Below are 19,915 nucleotides of genomic sequence, written 5' to 3' on the forward strand. Positions count from 1 at the left end.
ACTTTAAAATACCTGGTAAATCCATCTACTTTGACATCGACTACCAGCCTTGAGAGTTATAATTAAAACTATACAACTGCTATACAGCTCAGTAAGCAAATAAACTGAGGAATGGTTGTATCTTAACTCAGCATGTGGAAATGGAATACAAGTACATGTTACACCTATTCTACACAATCCTTAAAGGCCGACACTGCACATTTTGTGGAGCTGCACGTGGCACATTAAGGTCTTGACAGAGTATAACCGAAGTTTCATGCATAGCCACAACTTAACACAGTCACTGAATCATAAATATCGATATGCCACTAAAGAATACAGAAACATCACAATGGAAATTTTACAAATTTCAAATGTGTGACAACTGTGAAAACAGCAATGAATTTCTTTATTTATAAATCACATTTCTGTGTCACCTCTTTAGTCCCAACGTTTGTGTGTGTGTGTGTGTGTGTGTGTGTGTGTCTGTGTCTGTGTCTGTGTCTGTGTCTGTGTCTGTGTGTCTGTGTCTGTGCGCGTGTGTGTGTGTGCACGCGTGTGTGTTCTATTCAATCTGTTGCCGTCTCTTGAGTGTAATTGTGAAAAGTTACGCCCACATAGAACAGACCAAGATGTTATTATGAGAAGAACTGGGCTATTGACAAAAACCTGACACAACCCCTAAAAATGTTAATGAACCAATTTATCAAATATGTTCTAGATGATGTGGGTTGCGATACAGATTCTGGTTTAGCTGCTCCAGAGCACAACTTCTGTTTGAAGTGTTTGTCTCAAAACTTGGCTGGTTCAATTCAACTTCAACTTTATTTATATAGCACCACATAACAACAAACGGTACAGGAAGACACAGAGCATTTACTGGAAACAAAGACATTCCATCAGAATATTTCCAAACATATATTTAAATATAATGTACATGAATCAGCATGTCATGAAATTAGAGGAACATCAACATATTAAAGTAGTTCAACATAGTTTATTAGTTCAAAATCTGCAAACTAACCCTTACCCTTTGAAGGCCGAGACAGGATTTGGTCATTATTCCCAAAGTTTGGGAAAGGCTTTGACTCTCAGCCAACCCACCTGGGAAAACCACCAGGAGGCGCCAAAGGTACCTCCGGTGGTACTGGTATCACAGAACCAATGTACCACTGACTACTACCGGTGTCAGTATGATGTGAAGCTGAACAGCAGACGGAATGTTCTTGGTGCGTGCATGTGTGTGTGTGTGGGGGTGTGTGTGTGTGTGTGTGTGTGTGGGCGTGTGTGTGGGTGTGGGGGTGTGTGTGTGTGGGAGAGAGGGGGGGTGTTTCACTTCTGCTTTCTCCAAGGAAGTGAGCACATGACCGAGGCCAGCTGACGTGAATCGGTCTCCTTGTTCAAAGTTCAGCCAGTGTTGCCGCTCTGTGGGATCTGCACAGGAAGCTCTTGTCTGGTGTGTTTTTTTTTTGTAGGTCTCAGCTCGGTTTTTATCTTTTATCTGACATGGGAGCAGAGAAAGAGGATAAAACACAATGTTAAAAGAATAGAACAGATCTGACAGCGCTGCGGCGGCGCCAGGCAGGAAGCTCCGGATGGCGCTCACACAGGCACAGGTAGGAGGGTTAGAGCTCCACTTCATGTTTAGGGATTTATATACTTCAGTGCGATTGTCTGAGTGCGACTGTAAAACCAAACACAAGCCGATATGAGACACACACACACGCACACAGACACACACGCGCACACGCCATCAGGAAATGGACGAGAGAATAAACTTGTAGGAGTTTATGTTGGATGTGATCCGTCTCTCTGTTCATTTCTCTCTCTGACTAATAAGGTCAGGGTTATGTCATGAATTTTATACTGTATATGTGCGTTGATTCATGTGTCTCAAATGCAAACGTGGCCAGCAGATGCCAGGCAGGTTTAGATTACATAACACACAAAACAAAACAAAACAAAGGGAGATAATGGCGGCTTAATGTATCTGAGGAAGTAAGACAGGCTTGAGAGATTTGATTTACGAAGTGTGAAGAGTTGAGTTACAAATCCGGGCTGCAAATATGGATGTAAACAGTTTGTGTACCTTTTTTCCCCCAGGAGTGGACTGGTGAAGGAGAGAGGATTAATAAGGAAACAGGGGAACTCAGTGCTTCAGGCGAGTTAGCTGTCCCTGTTTCTGTCTCTGTCTCTGACGAGGGGAAGAGACAGGCAGAGACAAGCAAAGACACTTGTGGAGACCCTCAACAAGAGCAAATGCTGAGAGATCAACTACAACAGCTGGAAATACATACAACACCAGGTCCAGACTGCAGAGCCGGTCATGCAGCTTTAAAGCAGAGAGAGGAGTGCCTGGTTAAAGTCTTACCTCACTACATACAGGTATGGATAAGAACACATTAATATACAGACTGCTTGAATCAACCGTTTAAGGATATAACAGTCCGTCGTTTCACCTTCATCTCTCTCACAGTCCCTTGAACAACAAATCTGGTCTATGTAAATCTTGACCCTTCACTGAAATGTTTGATAAACAACAGAACTCTTGCTCTTGAAGAATAGACCTCCCTTTTATTGACACACACGCATTGCAAATTCTTCAAAGGATCTGTGTGCAAAACAGCCAGTTATAAGGCTTACAGTTGTAATCAGTCCTTGTGTGTGAGAGTGAGTATGTAAGTATGTGAGTAAAAGGCTCATGATCGGAGATTTAACATGACTGGTTTCATTGAGGAACTACAAACTCGGTCAACTCTGTTATTAATAGTGTAGCACATTAGTCAAAGTAGTTGAGATATGACTACAACATGGTTTACATTTGAATGCATCACTTCATGCAGAGGGTATGTAGCAGTACTATTTCAGAAAGATATTCAGATACCAACCACTAGTAGGCAGCAGCTGTCAATGTATAGTTTTCAATATTATCATTAGGGTTAGATGAAGAATGAGGAATAATTAAGAAGAGGAAAGCTTTCCGGTGTGTGATTGTCTCTTGATTGTCTCTCCTCTCTGTTGTCAGGTGTGTGAACATGGTAGCAGAGGTGAAAGGCTGGACTTGAGGGGGTTTGCAGCTCTAACTGCCGAGACTGTGGCCAGTAACATCCACAATAAACTAGCAGAGAGGCCTGCAGGTAGGATCCTATGCACTCCCAACCCTCATATCAACATACACAGCACAGTTATAAACAGGGACGGGGACTTCCTTCACACTCTGTTTACAGAGGATTAGGCAAGAGTAAGTTCCTGTTCTGTCAATTAAATGTTGGTGGTAGAACAGCTTCTTGTTTTGTTAAGGAGTCTGTCTATACTTGCAGACAGAAGAAATGTGTGAAGGAATGGGTTGCGTGTGTACTTATAGGTGTGTGTATGTTAGAGAGGGAGGGTGGAGGGCGAAGGAGAGTCTGTCCAGAGAATGAACCGACAACTTCACTGTGGAAAGGTGGAAGGGGACATTTGCACACCTTTGGTTGTTCGGTCCATAAAATCTTACTTCTCTTAGTGAGGTTCCTGTCAGAATTAGATAAAACAGAGCAACCCCTCCCTTCTTTTAAGGGTTAAGTCAGTTTAGTCACTAAGCGTTTGTGCAGGAAACAAGATCTACATATTAATCCATAGAGAGATATCAGTGGTGTGGAGTCATTGTGTTCCCTACACTCGTCTTCATTATCTGCTCATACTTTCATACAGCACTGTGTCTTATCTAGGTATTCTTGTAAGGGGAATCAATGAGTTGAGGTCTCACAGCTAGATGTCACCAATGAGGAGGAAGTGGCTCATGGTGAACCCCGTAACCACATGGGCTGTTTGTGGTGAGGTGAGGCTTCAAGGGGCTGGTTTTGTGAAGACAAACCTCTGCTGCTTCGCTGCTATTCTCAACTCTTTGCTGTGTTGGTGGTGATCTCAATTCGACTCTGTTGAGTCTCGTTGGGATTGCAAGTTGTAGCCTGGTTGCTCAAGTGTTCTTGCGTGATGGTGGAATGCCAATGAAGTGAAGCAACATACATCATCACCTCATCCGTATACTTCTGAACACTCAAGTGTGACTTTCACCTGAAAACACATCTTCTCCTTGACAGACAGGCAGTGTTCCAGCTTGAGCTTGTCTAAAATCCACTCTTTGTATGGCTGATTACACCACTGAGCTCTCATTTTGTGAGCAAAATTAAGTTATGGACATGGAGAGTAAAGCCTACTGCCACCGCCACCCTACCCCAGATTAGTGGTTGATGATGAACTAGAAGTAACTGATGGGTTTTTGTTTTATTATTTGTATTTATTTTAAGGGTACCAACACTTTAAGCCTTGTCTGTACAAAGCTTCTCTTGTGTTGTTGTTATAGCATTCGATTAAATTCAGGTTTTCTGCTCTAGTCCATGAATGGTTTGTTCCGTAGCCCAATATTGCAACAAACACAGAACAATGGTCATTTTACACATGTTGTCTAAACTCCTAAAGATGCATACTACATGATGGATCGTTTACCTTTCAGAGGAGGCTCGAGAAGAGGTGGTGAAGTTTTTTCAGAAGCAAGAGAAGGTGGACTCTGAGACCAAAGACAGCTCAGGATGGCTGCTGTTAAAATCTCTGTCTCTGTTAACAGCTGACAGCTCAGTAAGTGAAGCTCAGTTACATTCAGTCAGTGTTTATGATAATTAAATGAATCCTTTTCCATTGGCATAATTTACGGTGAAAGATAGCTGAACACTGATTTTGTTTGTGTGTGTTTCTGTTTAGGATATTCTGTGCAGCATGAAGCCAGAGCTCTCAGCCGCTCTGGTGAAGTGTCTGTACTTATTAGTGTGCCTACCATGTAGGAATGAGGATTCAAGCAGAGAGGAAACCTTTCAGGAGCTGCTAACAGAGGTAAGTAACAATTCACCACTCTTCTGAAGTAATATTCCTGAATATTAATTTTATTTCTCAGATACTTTCTAAACTATCTCTGCATCTTTTCCCCCTTTCCTCTCTTGATGTTGGTCTCACCCTGTACTTTCAGGTTCTTCTTCAGCTCTGCAAACAGTCAGCCAGTGTGGAGAAGCTGGTGGAGACTCAGGAGTTACAGTGCTTAATCATTGGCCTGGTGTCATTATGGGACCAGACCAGCGCCCGCTGGAGACACCAAGCCTCCCGTGTCCTCAAGGCAGTGTCCGCTGCCCAAACCAGCAATACTGTCCCCACCTTGCTAGGTAAGAGACCACTTAAGTAGTCAAGCATATTTCCCTGTCTCCATGTCTTCCTGTCCTCATCTTTGTCCTCCTCTCTTCTTAATTTGCACATCTTCTCTTGCTCATTAGAAAAGAACTGTGTGCGCATCTGCATCGAGAATCTTCTGCGTATCAGTGAAGATGTGTCAGGACCTCTACTAGCCGAGGTGGCAGTGGCTGTGTTCAGCTTCATTAGAGACACCTATCAGATCAGTCCTGCCCTCTTCATGGAGTTTGACTCCAACAATGGCTACAGGGTGCTTGAGAACATTCTAAAACGGTGAGACTACAATTCTACAGAAGACAACACTGGGTTGCAGGATGAGAAGTGGACATAGAGAACATAGAGGATATGACCCATGAACACTGCAGTGATTCTTGTCTCTGATCACAAGGTGTGAGGAAGGCGTGTCCACTGATCGGTTCCCGGCTGTGGAGGACTTACTGTCTCTTGTGGCATCTTTCACCCTGTTTGGAAAAGCTGAGTTGAAGGTGGCGATATGTGTTACCAACCCACAGCCGCCAGGGTTTAAGTTTGAAGCTGTGCTCTCCAAAGGTATTGTAGATACGCTGAGATGTTACTCTGAACCACTAATAACTAATATGACTTGCACCCCGCCCCCCAACACACACACACACGCACACACGCACACACGCACACACCACTACTACAACAACACTCCTCAGGTTAATGGGAAGCTGAAGTGATTATGTCCTGGATGATGAAGTGGAGGCATCCTCTCTAACTCTATTAGTGTGCCCCACATCCATCCACCACTGGCCTACAACAACCAGCCATCTATCATAGATGCACACACATCGCCATTCAACATGCATAAAGAGGATGTCCGCAATTCACACGCACATACACATTCAAACACACAGGCACCCATGCAGCCATCTATCAGATCATCAGATATACATCCTGCCACCAGAGGGACCGCAGACTGTTTTGGGGCTGATCTGATTTGCTTTTGGTGCAATTTTGATTTAATGAAATGTATTACTAACTGTATGTATATTTATTTTGTTGAGTGTTGTTTGTAAATGTATGACCTCTGAAAACAAAAGGATGAACCACTATTAAGGCCCAGTAGGTTGTTTTCCTTTAGCTTTCATACATGTTTCTTGTTTATTTTCACTATTTTGTAGTATAACTTTGTTGGTTATGGGCTTTATTTATGCTGTATGTTAAAGGATATTTGACCTTGTCTTCCTTTTCTATCCAGGCTCATCAGTAAAGAACCTGCCTGCCTTTCACCTGCTGCAGAATTCCTTTTTGCGGTCCCAAGATCCTTTGCTGTGTAGCCAGATCCTGCGTACGATCCAGTCAATATGGAAGTGGGACCCAGTTAATTTCTTCCTTTTGGAGTGGACCATTCAGTCAATGACCCAACTGGCTGCTTGTGTGTGGCACAAGCCTGTGCCTGTCCAAAAACTCTTCTTTTCACTGCTGGAGATGGTAGAGTTACAAATTTGTATTTATTTAGAGTATTTAGAGTTTATCACCTTTCTTCTTCCTTAATGTATTGTTTTGTTTTGATATTGTGTCCAAGTCGTCAAAGGTTGACCCTAAACGGTGATATGAGCATGGCCATAAAAATACTAACATGTCTTTTGTCATGTGGCCTCTTTGATTATATTTGTATATTTACTTAACACACCTTATTATATATTTATCTCTCATAAAGGACCTATATAGCAAAGTGCAGCCTATTGGCCCATTCTGATGGTTCGGACTCGTGCATCTCTGATTCATATTGACTGACAAGTACTGTTTCCTACAGGTGGTATTCCAGTTGAACTACATCCCCCATGAGACCTTGCGGGCGGTGCAGGGTGTGCTGAAGCAGAGTTGGACTGGGAAATTAGCTGGAGGGATTGCAGGAGTGGAGTTTGCAGTTCAAACCCTCAGCTGTTTCTATAGGTGAGTAGTATAAGCAAGTAGTAGACGACTAGGATAGAGTGTCAAGTGTAAACTCTTTCCTCTTTGTTGGGTAGGATGACGATACACAGCAGTCTGCTAGCGGAGGTGCTGAGTGACTGGGGTCTGCTTGAGGTGCTGCTGGGGGAACTTCGGAGGAGGGCCAAAATTATCAGAAAGGCTGGAAATGTCTCTGCCCCGCAAATCGGTATGACCCAGAATTCACTGCATCTCTCCCTGACCATATAGTTCTTTACCTTTACTTTCTAAATGTATTGGATTCAATTACTGAGCTATATGTCACTTTTAAAACTTTGTCTCATGTCATGTTTGTACTTTAAACCTTTGAATTCTGCACTTTAGATTCCCAGGCGCTGGCACATGTGGAGGACAGAGACAGACAGCTAACAACTTGTATGCTCAAAGTTGTGTCTGCTCTTACTCTGCGCTCCATCAAAAACACAGGTCGGTTTCATTTATACATTTATCTAATGTGCATTGATGCTATTGTGTCATAACGCTATATCTTTGTATTACAGTTTTAGTTCGAGACCTCGGGATGGTTCCCTACATAAAAATCTTCCTGGATGAAGAGCAATATCGAGGTCCCACTCTGAGTATACTGGAGCATCTAGCTGAGCTTAACCCTGAGGAGTTCATGAGTACAACCATCGGAGCCCTGTGCTCCTCCACACAACAGGAGCTTGGGTTGAAGGAGGACCTTCTGCAGGTACTCGCCTCTTCCATACATGTATCACCACACACAGATCACACACACACATAGGTAGTGGTGAAGGTAGACTTTACATTGAATCATAACAAAACATAATGCACTTAAAAGATAATAAGCTAGTGAATTTATTGTCTTAGCACATGGGACCTCCAATTGAATAACTGACTAATGTAGATTGATTTGCTAAAACAGGTTTAGCTGTTAACTCTGGACCAATCGAATTAGACCAGCAGCCCTGTGCTGTGGCAGTCTGAGGACCACCGCCTCTGTCAGATCACTGAATGGGACAGAGATCTGATTAAGACTAACTGGGTTAAAAACCTACTGTATGTGTCTGTTTTTATAGATGACAGCGAAAGGAGCATTTGCAGAGATTGTGTGTATTCAGTGAGTGCACATGCTTGTATACATGTGCACACAAACCGGGCGTGTGTTTGCGCTAATGCGGTTAAAGCAAGTGGCAATCAGATTGACTACAACCTGGGACTGTGTGTGTGGAGAGCCACTGTGATTGATCAAATTTCCCTGTGTGTTCTGCCTCACACATTACCTACCTGATAGATTAGCTCCTTAAATCAAATCACACTAGTATGATTTTGTTCCCATCCCAGACTTGGTCATCAGAAATGATTCCTGATATATCTTTGGTTTCACTATTATTGAATTACATTTGTTTATTGACAGGGAAGATGCTCTTGAAAGTGATGATCATGCTTTCATACATGTTCTCCCTCTTTGATGACATACATGAGGATGCTTGTGTGTGTTTTTTTACTCACTGTCCCCTCCTTTGTTGTGTCAGTCTATACTAAAGGTGCTTGAGAGCCCCAACAGCTGGGATGCCTTCAGACGAGTAGGGGGGTTCACCGGGCTGCTGTCTCTCCTAATGGACATGGAAGGAGCTCTGTCTGACCCTCCTCAGAGGGAAGTGTGGAGGACTCTGGGACAGAAGCGGGTGTTGAACCTCCTCTTCCTCATGCTGCACAGTCTGGCCTCGGCTGTGCATCTTCACACAGTAAACGCTCACCATTTTCAGATTGGGGGATTTTACGAAAGGCTAGCGGAGGCTCTGCTACAGTTGGGCTGTTTCCAGACAGGAAGTACAGAGCCGTGGAAATTGGATGAATATTCTGGTACTGGGACTGCAGGAGACGAGCACTCTTCAGGAAGGAGTTTCGAAGAGTTTGTTGAATTAGCAGAAGTGCCCTCTTCATCTACTACTCATGTTCATCCCGGTTTGTCTAAGACCCTCAGCATATGTATTAGGCTGATTTCCTACCTCGACAACTTCGCCACGGGGACCTACTCAGCCGGAGAGTTGAATTTGGGGCCAGGGGGCGAGGATAAGTGTGATGACGGTGACAACACACAAAAAACTACTGCATGCTCCCCACATGGCTGTCTGTCATCAAGCCCACAGGACATACACGGAAGATCCAGGAATGTAACATCCAGCATTTCCACTGTCTGCTCTCAGTCCCAATACAGGTTGCTACATCTTTTTGTCTCATATAGAAAATGTATATATCTAAAACTATACAAATAACGTATCACATTCATTACTTTTAATTCATGTCCAGAATCACAGAAATGCTAATCCATTTATGAGATTTATGAGAAGGGTCTATATGTGATGTCATTTGCTACTTAATATAAAACAAAAATAATCAGTTGTTTATATTGATCTATCATCAAGATTTACTGATTTAGTTTTCTGCATTTAGCAGTTCTCATCCTGTTTATCATTTTGAATGGATCAAATGAGAATCAGTTTTGTTATTTTTCATTTGTTTTCTCTGTCTTAGGTTCACATGCGATCAACCTATTCTTCACCCAGGAGCTATTCGGGTCATGACATCTCTGCTTCCATCAGTGTTTACACCCAAAGACCCACAAGTACCTTTCAAATCCAATAACTTAAACGCATGTTAGTACCTTCTTGAAGCCTACAGTATTGGACACTTACCTGACATACTTAATCACCATCTTGTCTCCTAGCTCTCCATGGAGGTCCAGCTCTCTCTGGCTCACCACATCCAGGCAATGATCAAATCGGAGCGAAACCGCCAAATCATGTGTGAGGGGGGTCTGGTTTCCACTCTCCTGTGTCATTGTAGGAGAATGTTGTTGACTCCTGGCCATCCACTACATCTCCCTGTCACACGTATCCTCGAGAAACTTTCATCCCAGGCCATCACATATTCAGACTTCAGGTCAGACACACTCAATGAATTGGATTTTGAAATTTGTATCAGAATAACCTGTATTTTTGATCACATTGGATAAATTGAATAATGTGTGTGTTGTAATTTCTTCTCTTCCAGAACATTCCTGCGTTTGGGGGACCCTCTCATGTGTTTAGCTGGCAAAATGACGATGCCAACCGAATTAGAAAATCTCAGATCTCCTATCTTGAATGGTACATTCTCATAATTTGCATTTGTATGTCTCTGTTGTACACTCCATGCTGATTATCGATCATTAGATTTAAAATGGGCTTTTCCTCTTCTTTCCTCGTCACATGACAGACAGCGCCTCAGCAGGATCTTCCATAAAGACACTGAAACGGATGTTCAGTCTGTTACGTTTGGGACTTTGCAATGAATCCTTTGTTGGCTCTGCGTTTCCAGTCAACCAGATCATTAGTTTGGTATCCATGACCTCACCCCGCAGCTTCAGACCACACCAAGTGTCCTGCTCTCCTGCCTTTGCAGAATTCGACATGAGTGAGAGTGGATATGGGTGGGTCCTTTTATCAGTAAGATTGGACAAACTACATCATTGTTTATCTGTATTATTTAGAAAAATGACAACGTATCATTTCATGTCTTTGCAGCTGTCTGTTCCTGCCCTCTCTGGCCACAGTGAAAGGAGTGACAGCTGATTCCATCTCAACAGGTGGAGTCGGAGGAGGTATGGGATGAATTCATCAATGAATGAGGTCTAGAGGTCTGTGAATGGACCCTGTGCCTAAAATACCCCAAAGCCTCTAAATTTATAAAGAGTGTAAAGGCACTTTTAGTTACATATGTCAAATTACTCCACAATGCTGCACCAAAACTTGTCACTTTAAATCTTGAATACAGCCATTATTTGCAGTTAACCATCAATCATCTCCCTCTTATTCCTAGACTGCAGAGGTTTCCCCCCGGTGGCTGGTCTTTCGTATTCCTGCTGGTTCCATATCAACAAGTTCAGCTCAGCGTGTGATTCTCACCCTGTCCGACTGTTGTCAGTGGTTCGTCACATGTCCCGGACTGAGCACCAGTACGTCTGTCTCTCCATCACCTTCTCGGCCTATGATGGATGTCTGGTCATATCCACAGAGGAAGAGGCATTCACATATCTGGGTGAGAATTACGAGGAATCTGGGTAAACTTAACACAACATGCTTGCGGAGAAGAATTTCATCAACAAAGAAGATTATGTCTGTGTTAAACATTAAGTGCAACACAGGGTGCTTTTTAATTTGAGAAAAAAAATCTGAAAACAAAAGAGGCATAGTCTGTTGAGGTGGAAACACTGTCAATATTACACACTTGAATGAAGTGCATTTGACTGCTTTATTCTCCCCCGCTGCTGTAATTTCTTTCTCCTTGATCTTCACCAGATATGATGGAGCCAGATGTAGGCACCCCAACATCTCTGCCGAACTCGCTCAGGTTCCATTGCTCAAGCATGTTGGTCCCCGGTCAATGGCATCATCTGGCTGTGGTTATGGCCAGGGATGTGAAGAAGAGCTGTTTGGTCTCAGTCTACCTCAACAGCAAGGCAGTGGGGACAGGAAAGGTACACATGACTAGAGAGAATACAGTGAATGGAAAGATGAGGAGCTGATGATTGATCTGGTTCAAAGTCTAAAATGGCATTATTCTATTCATGTAAATGTAAGTTCGTGATAAATCTCATACCTTTGTTTCTTCTGACAGATGATGTATATTCAGCCATTCCCTGGCCAGTTTGTCTCCATGGATCCCACAGCTGTGATTGATGTGTACGCACTGATTGGAACGCCGCCTCTCTGGAAGGAGCATGCTGCTTTAGTTTGGAGAGTTGGTCCTTCGTACATGTTTGAGGAGGCTTTGAGACCTGAAGCTGTGGGGACCATATACACACAAGGTACCTCCTATCTGGGCAACTTCCTGGCTCTACACAACACAGGTGAGAAGCTTCTGGTGTTCTAAAAGTATATTCCTGTTCCACAAATGCATTCTAATAGACAGAAGAGTGCTTCTGTAACCAATGTCTCACCTTTTGTGTTTTTGTCTAGGCCATGACACCAATGCTGAGCCTCTTCCTCTTATGCTGGTTCCTGAAGAGAGGATTTCATTTGGCATCAACCCAGCCATTTCAACATTGACAACTGTTGCGCAGATCAGAGAGGATTACAATGAGGTGGATTGCAGACTCATTGCTAAAGAGGTACGATGGTCAAATGTAGATCAGAAGTTAGTGCTTCAGTGTCTTGCTCAACAATACTTCAACAGGCTCTCTAGGAGGAGCCTGGAATCAGACCGGAAACCTTCTCATTCATAGATGACAGCTTTTACCATCCAATGCATTGTTGTGTGTCTTAATCACAGATGGGAATAACATCTCGAGATAATTCCACACCAGTTTTCCTGGCCCGAAACCTCAGCCAGCACCTGGGTGGTACTGCTCGCACCATAGGAGCGGCTCTGGTTGGACATTTCGGTGAAGTATTAGAGTGAAGTTCATTATTTTAGTTCATAAATTCCAACACATTTTTTTGACACCGATTCTTCTTTCTAGGTGTGCGAACCTTTACTCCCAGCAGTGCAGCTAATGGATTGCTGTATGCCGGTGGGCCAGCAGTGGCCCTCAGTCTGGTTGCTATGGCTCCAGATGATGGCTCTCTGTATGCAGCTGTTAAGGTTCTTGTGTCTGTGGTGGAGACCAGCACTGCTATGCAGCAGGAAATGAAGCGCATCGAGGGATATGAGGTCTGTTCAATCACTGAGGGATTTTTCTTATAGTCATTTGTATTACACATGCAGCTCTGCTCTAACTGAAATCATTTTTTTGTCATTCAATTTCCTTGTAGCTGCTGGCATTCTTGCTGAAAATGAAGAGCAAGTTAGTCAGTCCAAGAACTTTTCAGTTGATTCTGTCCCTCTGTAGCTCATTGGAGCGGAACTCTTGGCCCATTTGCCTTCATAACACGACTGCTTTCCAGGCCCTGCTGTGTGATCTGGAGGTAAGGACCCCCACATCCAGGGAATCAGTGAATTTGTATGCCTTTCCATTATTAATTGTGAATGTTTTTACTCCATTTGTAAACTGATGGTAATGTGTTGTTGTTGTTGTTTTTTGCTGTCCCATAATATCAGGTGTGGCAGAACACATCAGATAATCTAGACCTGTCAGTTCTGAAGCACTTTGCTGAAGTCTTGATATCCCCAAGGTAATGCTCAGAGAATTCAGTACAACAACCATGTGTGACCTCAGGCTACATATTACATATTTTAATCTATAAAATAATATCTAATATATGTACCTCACATTTAGTATTTAAATAAAAAGGCTCTTGTTTAGGATTTACAATTAGCTGTCAAACTTTGCAACCTGCCTGTAATCCGGAGTCAGAATAGACAATAGAATCATTATTTGCTGAATTGTGTTTTCTTTGTCTGGATGGACAAAGTGATTGATAGTTACACATTGTCTCACTGTGTTTCTCGCACTCCTTGTGTCCTGAGTACTGACAGTAGGAATGCAGAGGTCCTACACACTGTCGATCTGCTGCCGAAGCTGCTACTCCAGCTTTCTGATCCTGCTGTGACCTTTCAGAAGGTTGCAATCATGTGTTGCATCATCACAGAGCTCCTGAAAGGACCCTTCACTGCTTTGGATATAAGCAGGTACAAACAACATTTGTGCTTTTTGTGCTGCACATTAAGACATTTTTTTGGAATTGAATTATCATCATCGTGTGTCTTCATGTTTTGATAGACTCAAGCTCTTTCTAGTCTACACACTCCCTCCTCGTAGTAACACGATTGAAGACCATGCAATGTGGGACAGTGAGCCTCCTCAGGATACAGCAAGTATGTCATCTCAATACTACTGCATTTAGTCCACATGACATGTGTATCACATTTCCTAGGTCCCAATCAATATTTCTGTCCTTTTTCTCTTTCTTTTTCGTTTCTCTCTGCTGTTTACATTGAATACTAAATACATCTATGTATATATAAGAAGATGAAGTAGTAAGAAAAAGTTTGTAGCACATTTCTACAGCTCCCTGCTAGATAAGACCATGTGTATAAGGATTAGGGATTTAGGTCCCAAGTCTATCTGGTGCTAATAACTGTAGACCCTCCTCTATTTGTAGGAAACTGACTTGCACATGTGACTCACTTGAGAGGTGCTTAAGTCCTCAATTTTATAATAACGCTGACTTACATGTACGTATCTCAATGAACTACCCTGCCGTGTCCCTGTAGTATGGCTGAAAAAGGGTGAGGTTAGACCATTAGACTATAATTCCCATTCCACCTTATGAAAAGCCATCTCAGCATCTACGGATAAATCCACTACTGGCACATTTAGAGTGTGACATAACTACAGGACATGAAACAAACAACCTCCAACATTATCAAATTATCAAACAGCCTCTTTTCAAGTCATTACTTTTGAGAGAACATTGCACTGCACTCACTGACCAGCCTGTCTACATGTATATGTGTGCCCTCACTCACTTACTGTTAATTTATATAAATCTATTAGTCACCTTTATCGGGAAGAAGATTAATCCTGGTTTTGATGCTGCCATATTTAAAAGATGGCAACCATATGTACATCTGGTGTTATTCTCCATAATGTAATGCAGACAAAACTTCTTTTTTAAAACAAATTATCAATGCAGGACTATCTAACTCTTCTTTTCTGTCTTGTAGCTCAGAGTTCTTACCCAGCCAGCTTGATCTGGATCCGGAACCAGCTGTTAGTTTCTCTCTGTGAGATTGTGAAACTAGACAGCCCACTAATCAAAAAGTGAGTAGCAGTGAGTTATGCTGTTTATCTGTTTTGATATCTCAAAACGGGAATTAAAACACAGTGTTTCACGATGGTTGAAGTATTATTCTACTAGCCCACTACATTCATGGTCTTCTTCTCCCATTAGCCAGCAAAAGGCCTTGTTGGAAATGTTGGGCTATGATTGGTTCCTGGTGTTCCTTCAGCCCCACCTTCACCATTCCACCTTGAAATTTGGGCTCATCCTGCTCACACACTTCCTGTCCAGTTCCAGCCGTCTAAGCAGCTTCAGAGAGAGGGTGCAGCCAGGAGCCCTCATAGACGGCATACAGGAACCCTGTGTTTGTATTGGTACATGAATGATTGGAATGAGTGTCTTTCAATGATGTGATCATATTAACATTACCTCATGGTGCATTGTGACAGATTCAGGGATAACAGGCCAGGCCACTGATCTTTAGATGTGCAAAATATGAAACACAAAGCATTTACTACATTTCTTCTATTTAGTTTGTGTACTTGGCTTTTCATTCTGTAGCAAAATTCATTAATCATTAATGTTCTTGTGGGTTTTCAGACAGCCTTCGTGTGCATTCTCGGTCGTCTGAGTGCCGCAGTACCATATGTCCAGGCTTTGATGTTCTGCAGGGGCTGCTGGTCAGACAGGTCCAGCTGCCTCAGGTGTACGGAGCACTGGCTGCTCTCCTGGTGGGGAGGAAGGCAAACCACATTGTGGATGAAAAGGTGTGGAATTGGGTGCATCATTTGTTTTATAATTCATAATCCTCATCATCCCAGTCATCCCGCTCTTATTGTGTGTCTCCTACAGGCCCATTTAGATGACATTCTGCAATCACTGATTGACAGCCAAGCAGAGGCTCCTGCTATTCAGCTTTGCCATGAGGGCGCGACCATACTGCTGGAATTAGTTAAAGTCATCATCATGCGAGTAAGAACGTAATGCCTTTACATCACCGTTTAGGCACAATTAAAAAATGTAAAATAATTGTATAATTTGTTTTTTTTATCTCCTTACCCCAGCCTGGCCCTCCTATGCAGATACACATCTGTGATGCATCTTTGGAGTTTCAGATTCCAGCAAGTGTTATGCAGTTTTTATGTCTGCTCCATAACCTTCGACCTAGAGACCCAATGTGGGCATCACCAAGCTTCCTTCACACACTTGCTGGTCTTGTGTATCCTCTGAATAGTACACAGGTTTGTGTCTCAATCTTCTCTAGTGATTGAATGCCGTCCCAAGTCGTTGTCACTGATTGTCCACTTCTTTCAGAATGTATCAGATAACCAGGATAAGACGACATCAGAAAGCTGCCCGAACAGGAAAGCAGTGTACAACTTCATCCGTATTCTGATAATGGACAGCCTCCTTAATGTTTCTGCCAACTCCACCTCACATCCTCTATTGCTGATGCTAGAGGTGATTTCACACACACACACACACACACACACACACACACACACACACACACACACACACACACACACACACACACACACACACACACACACACACACACACACGCAAGCTATCATAGATATTTAGATAAACACACATGTACAAATAATGTTTACCCCTAAATGTAAACTGCCACTGTAAAAGGCTCTTCAGAATTATTACTGCTGGATTCAAGCTTCTCCAGAAGGTGCCACTCTTTGCTCAGTTACTGGATAAGGCGCTAAGGAGAGAGAGAGAGAGAGAGAGGAGACAAGAGGCTCAGCCTGTATACACCCATACACTAATACTAATTGTTCTCAATCATGGTAAGATGTACCAGCTCTCATTACTTAACCCTCACCCGATTGGCTAAACGATTGGTGTTCACTTCGGAGTTGGTTCAGTGGTTCTGTGGGTGCTGTGCTACTCAAGAGCCATGGTAATAGAAGAAGGGGCTCCCACACATTCCAAATATTATTATAACTATATATATATTTTTTTATCGTTTACCAGTGACACCTGAACTGGCACTGCCACCCCGACTCCAGACTCCTTTACCTTCAAGACTGGGTTCATGCAAGATTTTGTGATTTTCTGCAGAATCTAAATCTGGCTGAGAGGAGAGAGGGCAGTTTTCTCTGTGTTAGTTGAGTGTTAGGTTTTGTAGACATTCCGCAGTGTTTCAAATGTTTACATGCTCCTAACCCTGCCTCATTGTTTACAGTTACAAAATAGTGTCACATTATTTTTTCTAATGAATATATCAATGTTCTAGTTCTACCCTGATGGTGCGTCACTGGAGCAGCAGCAGATTTTCCAGACGGAGCTTCTCGAGTTTATCATGAACATCATCCACATGCTGGGTCATGAAAACAACACACATCTGGGCTCCTCTGGTAGAGTTACACTGGCCCCTTAACTCGCACATACAAAGCAAAATACACACTTAACTCTCTCTCTCTTTCCCTCTCTCTCTCTCTCTCTCTCACACACACACACACTCACAATTAACGGAATCTCTCTCTCTTTCTCAGAATCATGCGTTGGTACATTGATGGAAAATGTGGTGCTCTTCAGTAAGACGCTGCTGAGGAAGCTTTACAGCGGAGTGTTCTTTGGGAACTCGGAGTGCCTGATTGAGTTCTTCACAGTTCAGATTGTAATGGTGAGATGTGTACAAATACAAATAGGATTTATGTTAGAGGCTATGATTCAAATAAACAATGACAATTATATGATGTTCTCTCTCTCTCAACCATCAACTAATTTGGCTGCTTAAACAACTAACATTCCTCATTTATTTGTGCTGATACATTAAAACTAGTATTGGGAGACTAATGACTTTTGGAGAAATGGTATGAGTGGTATGCAGTTTATAATGCACTATATTCTCTTTACATTAACTTTGCACACCCTGAAATCCCTTTATGCTGTATAGCCTATTTACTTTACTAGTCTGGGATTATCAAAGACCCCCCTCCACTAAATATGTTCTGCAGGCACGACTGGATACAATATTCAACATGTTCATGATGCAACCCATGGGATAACTAACATTTCACCTGTTTTGTTCATGGTATTGTCTGAAAGCTGAGCCACAGTTGTTTACTTTCAGGTACTGGAAAGAGGCCAGTCACAGAAAGAGAGGACGGTGTCGTCTCTCTACTCGTGCGTCAACAAAGTCCTGCTTAATTTCCTCTCTCAACCTCGTCACTCCCAAGACCAGAAGGACGGGGTCATCAGGACATTACGGGCTATGATGGCACACTGGGATGTTGTCATGGCGACTTACAACTCGAACGTGAACTTCATTACCTGCCTTCTTCATTGTCTGTTATTCATTCGATCTGGCAGGTAGAGAATTAAAAACAACAAATGCAAATGCAAACGAAAACACAAAACATGCATTTATATCTTTGCTATTCTATTTTCTGCAGCTACCCTGAGGGTTTTGGATGTGGAGCACAGATGTTGCACAACAGGAAAACTCCATCTCACCTGCTTCCTCTCCCAGCCACACACTCCGCAGACGATATTTCCACAGGTAGCTTCTGCCAAGGATCCCTTCATGTGATGCTTTATCTACATTCATCACTTTAGTTTGATCATTTTGTGATTGAGTAAGGTCACATTTACACATAACATGCATTTGTTATGTGTATACACTGTGTTATCCAGACAAAAAGGGTTGAATGTTGATGCAAGATGGAGATATGTTGCTGGAACATGGACAGTGAACCTGGACAGACACACAAGGCCCACAAACACTCCCTCTCCTTTTCTATTGGTATTTGTTTTTATTGAAGCAAACATTTTACATGACAGTGCGCATACAGTTATAGGACATTTTGGAGATCATCTTTATACAGAACAAACACTCCCTCTCACACACACCTGGCTGCTTGTGACAGAAAGCCAAGCAGATAGTATTCCGACAGCAATATGTTCTCTGAGCGTTTACATTTTGCTCTAACATGCAACCTCTTTATCTGGATAACATAACGTAGAAAGATAATGAGAATGCATGTTCATACACACTTGAGCTTTTAATCACTTGTGTGGATGTGCATATTGGTCTCCAGGTGACAGTGAACTAGTTTCCTTGGTGGAGGCCTGCTGGTCAAAGGTCATGACTGAGAGACAGCACACCCTTGAGGAGACATATAAGATAGAGATCTCTGCCACAGCACAGACGGGGCCTGCGAGCATGAACGACATCAGCCCCATGTGGGAGGAGACGGCATACAAAACCTGGATGAATTTTATAGGTTTGCCCTTGTTACACCATTAGAAATTTGAGTATTTGTGTGTATGTGCAAAGTCCAAATATAGAATGACATTCGATCTACATATGTTCTGATATAGTGTGTTTGTTTTGTCAGAGTCTCAAAGGAAGAAGCTGGGGATCACCTCCCACAAGAGGTCTGTTTCGAGTCGCGTCTCAACTCTGAGCCCTCTGGATAAAGAGTTGGCAACAGTAGAGGTGATTGATACACACTCACACCCAATGAATTTGCCGGTAGAGGTGGCTGTGAGATGGCTGTGATTCCCTTTGAAGAGTATAAGGTTATTACTTTTTTGTCACATCTCAATTCCAGGTGTCCATGCATCTCAGATTACAGTGCCACAAACACAAAACTGCTCTTGTGTTTGTGCTGTGGGCCATCCAGCCCTGTGGGGGCATTTGATTATTTCTTTAAATGGATTTGGATTATCACAGCTGATTGCCCGTGAGTGGGCATAGTAATTGATATCTGTCAGCCTCATCCATGGGAACACTCGTTACAAAACACTGTTTGCTGCTGAAGGTTAAAGATGCGTTTATTGTTATTTTTCCTCCTGAAACACGTGGCCCACATCATTAGTTCCCCCACAACGCTTAAGACGTCGAGCCATCTGGAGCAGAGAGTGGGGACATATTACTCAGGCACACAGGCATGAAATTACTGCGTCTGTGTGTTTGTATCACCCCCACAAAGTGTGTGTATTCTTCGTTGTGTGTATCTCTTACCCACAAAAGTCAGGTGGGCACTTACAGTGGTAGCAATCTGATGAAAACATTATTCATTTGATGTTATTCTTTATCATATCAGTCTTTGACAGGCTATTGGAGA

The 19,915-nt window shown here is 42.8% G+C and overlaps 1 protein-coding gene across 3 annotated transcripts in view; it reads left to right on the top strand.

Moving 5' to 3' along the window:
* The first annotated feature begins 1,308 nt into the window (after positions 1 to 1,308).
* wdfy4 (WDFY family member 4) overlaps positions 1,309 to 19,915 on the top strand; it is a 39,155-nt gene continuing 20,548 nt past the window's right edge. The window contains exons 1-41 of one of the 3 annotated variants that reach the window (XM_076163812.1): positions 1,309 to 1,595; positions 2,083 to 2,364; positions 3,005 to 3,116; positions 4,475 to 4,596; positions 4,720 to 4,848; positions 4,982 to 5,171; positions 5,280 to 5,469; positions 5,585 to 5,745; positions 6,419 to 6,651; positions 6,977 to 7,116; positions 7,191 to 7,321; positions 7,477 to 7,578; positions 7,653 to 7,843; positions 8,649 to 9,334; positions 9,652 to 9,742; positions 9,845 to 10,059; positions 10,171 to 10,265; positions 10,375 to 10,588; positions 10,683 to 10,759; positions 10,978 to 11,196; positions 11,457 to 11,635; positions 11,776 to 12,007; positions 12,117 to 12,268; positions 12,430 to 12,541; positions 12,620 to 12,810; positions 12,912 to 13,064; positions 13,198 to 13,271; positions 13,567 to 13,728; positions 13,820 to 13,914; positions 14,767 to 14,863; positions 14,994 to 15,196; positions 15,423 to 15,589; positions 15,675 to 15,794; positions 15,887 to 16,063; positions 16,137 to 16,283; positions 17,077 to 17,197; positions 17,336 to 17,466; positions 17,917 to 18,155; positions 18,239 to 18,345; positions 18,884 to 19,069; positions 19,184 to 19,284. In XM_076163812.1, coding sequence (XP_076019927.1) covers positions 1,575 to 1,595; positions 2,083 to 2,364; positions 3,005 to 3,116; positions 4,475 to 4,596; positions 4,720 to 4,848; positions 4,982 to 5,171; positions 5,280 to 5,469; positions 5,585 to 5,745; positions 6,419 to 6,651; positions 6,977 to 7,116; positions 7,191 to 7,321; positions 7,477 to 7,578; positions 7,653 to 7,843; positions 8,649 to 9,334; positions 9,652 to 9,742; positions 9,845 to 10,059; positions 10,171 to 10,265; positions 10,375 to 10,588; positions 10,683 to 10,759; positions 10,978 to 11,196; positions 11,457 to 11,635; positions 11,776 to 12,007; positions 12,117 to 12,268; positions 12,430 to 12,541; positions 12,620 to 12,810; positions 12,912 to 13,064; positions 13,198 to 13,271; positions 13,567 to 13,728; positions 13,820 to 13,914; positions 14,767 to 14,863; positions 14,994 to 15,196; positions 15,423 to 15,589; positions 15,675 to 15,794; positions 15,887 to 16,063; positions 16,137 to 16,283; positions 17,077 to 17,197; positions 17,336 to 17,466; positions 17,917 to 18,155; positions 18,239 to 18,345; positions 18,884 to 19,069; positions 19,184 to 19,284 — 6,747 coding nt within the window. In that variant the 5' untranslated portion in view covers positions 1,309 to 1,574. The remainder of the gene's footprint in view (positions 1,596 to 2,082; positions 2,365 to 3,004; positions 3,117 to 4,474; positions 4,597 to 4,719; positions 4,849 to 4,981; positions 5,172 to 5,279; positions 5,470 to 5,584; positions 5,746 to 6,418; positions 6,652 to 6,976; positions 7,117 to 7,190; positions 7,322 to 7,476; positions 7,579 to 7,652; positions 7,844 to 8,648; positions 9,335 to 9,651; positions 9,743 to 9,844; positions 10,060 to 10,170; positions 10,266 to 10,374; positions 10,589 to 10,682; positions 10,760 to 10,977; positions 11,197 to 11,456; positions 11,636 to 11,775; positions 12,008 to 12,116; positions 12,269 to 12,429; positions 12,542 to 12,619; positions 12,811 to 12,911; positions 13,065 to 13,197; positions 13,272 to 13,566; positions 13,729 to 13,819; positions 13,915 to 14,766; positions 14,864 to 14,993; positions 15,197 to 15,422; positions 15,590 to 15,674; positions 15,795 to 15,886; positions 16,064 to 16,136; positions 16,284 to 17,076; positions 17,198 to 17,335; positions 17,467 to 17,916; positions 18,156 to 18,238; positions 18,346 to 18,883; positions 19,070 to 19,183; positions 19,285 to 19,915) is intronic. The other 2 variants (XM_076163793.1, XM_076163802.1) reach the window with 2 other exon arrangements.

Source organism: Genypterus blacodes, unplaced genomic scaffold (assembly GCF_046128005.1).
Source record: "Genypterus blacodes isolate CSIRO-AG114 ecotype Tasmania unplaced genomic scaffold, CSIRO-AGI_Gbla_v1 ptg000012l_1, whole genome shotgun sequence".
Lineage (NCBI taxonomy): Eukaryota > Metazoa > Chordata > Actinopteri > Ophidiiformes > Ophidiidae > Genypterus > Genypterus blacodes.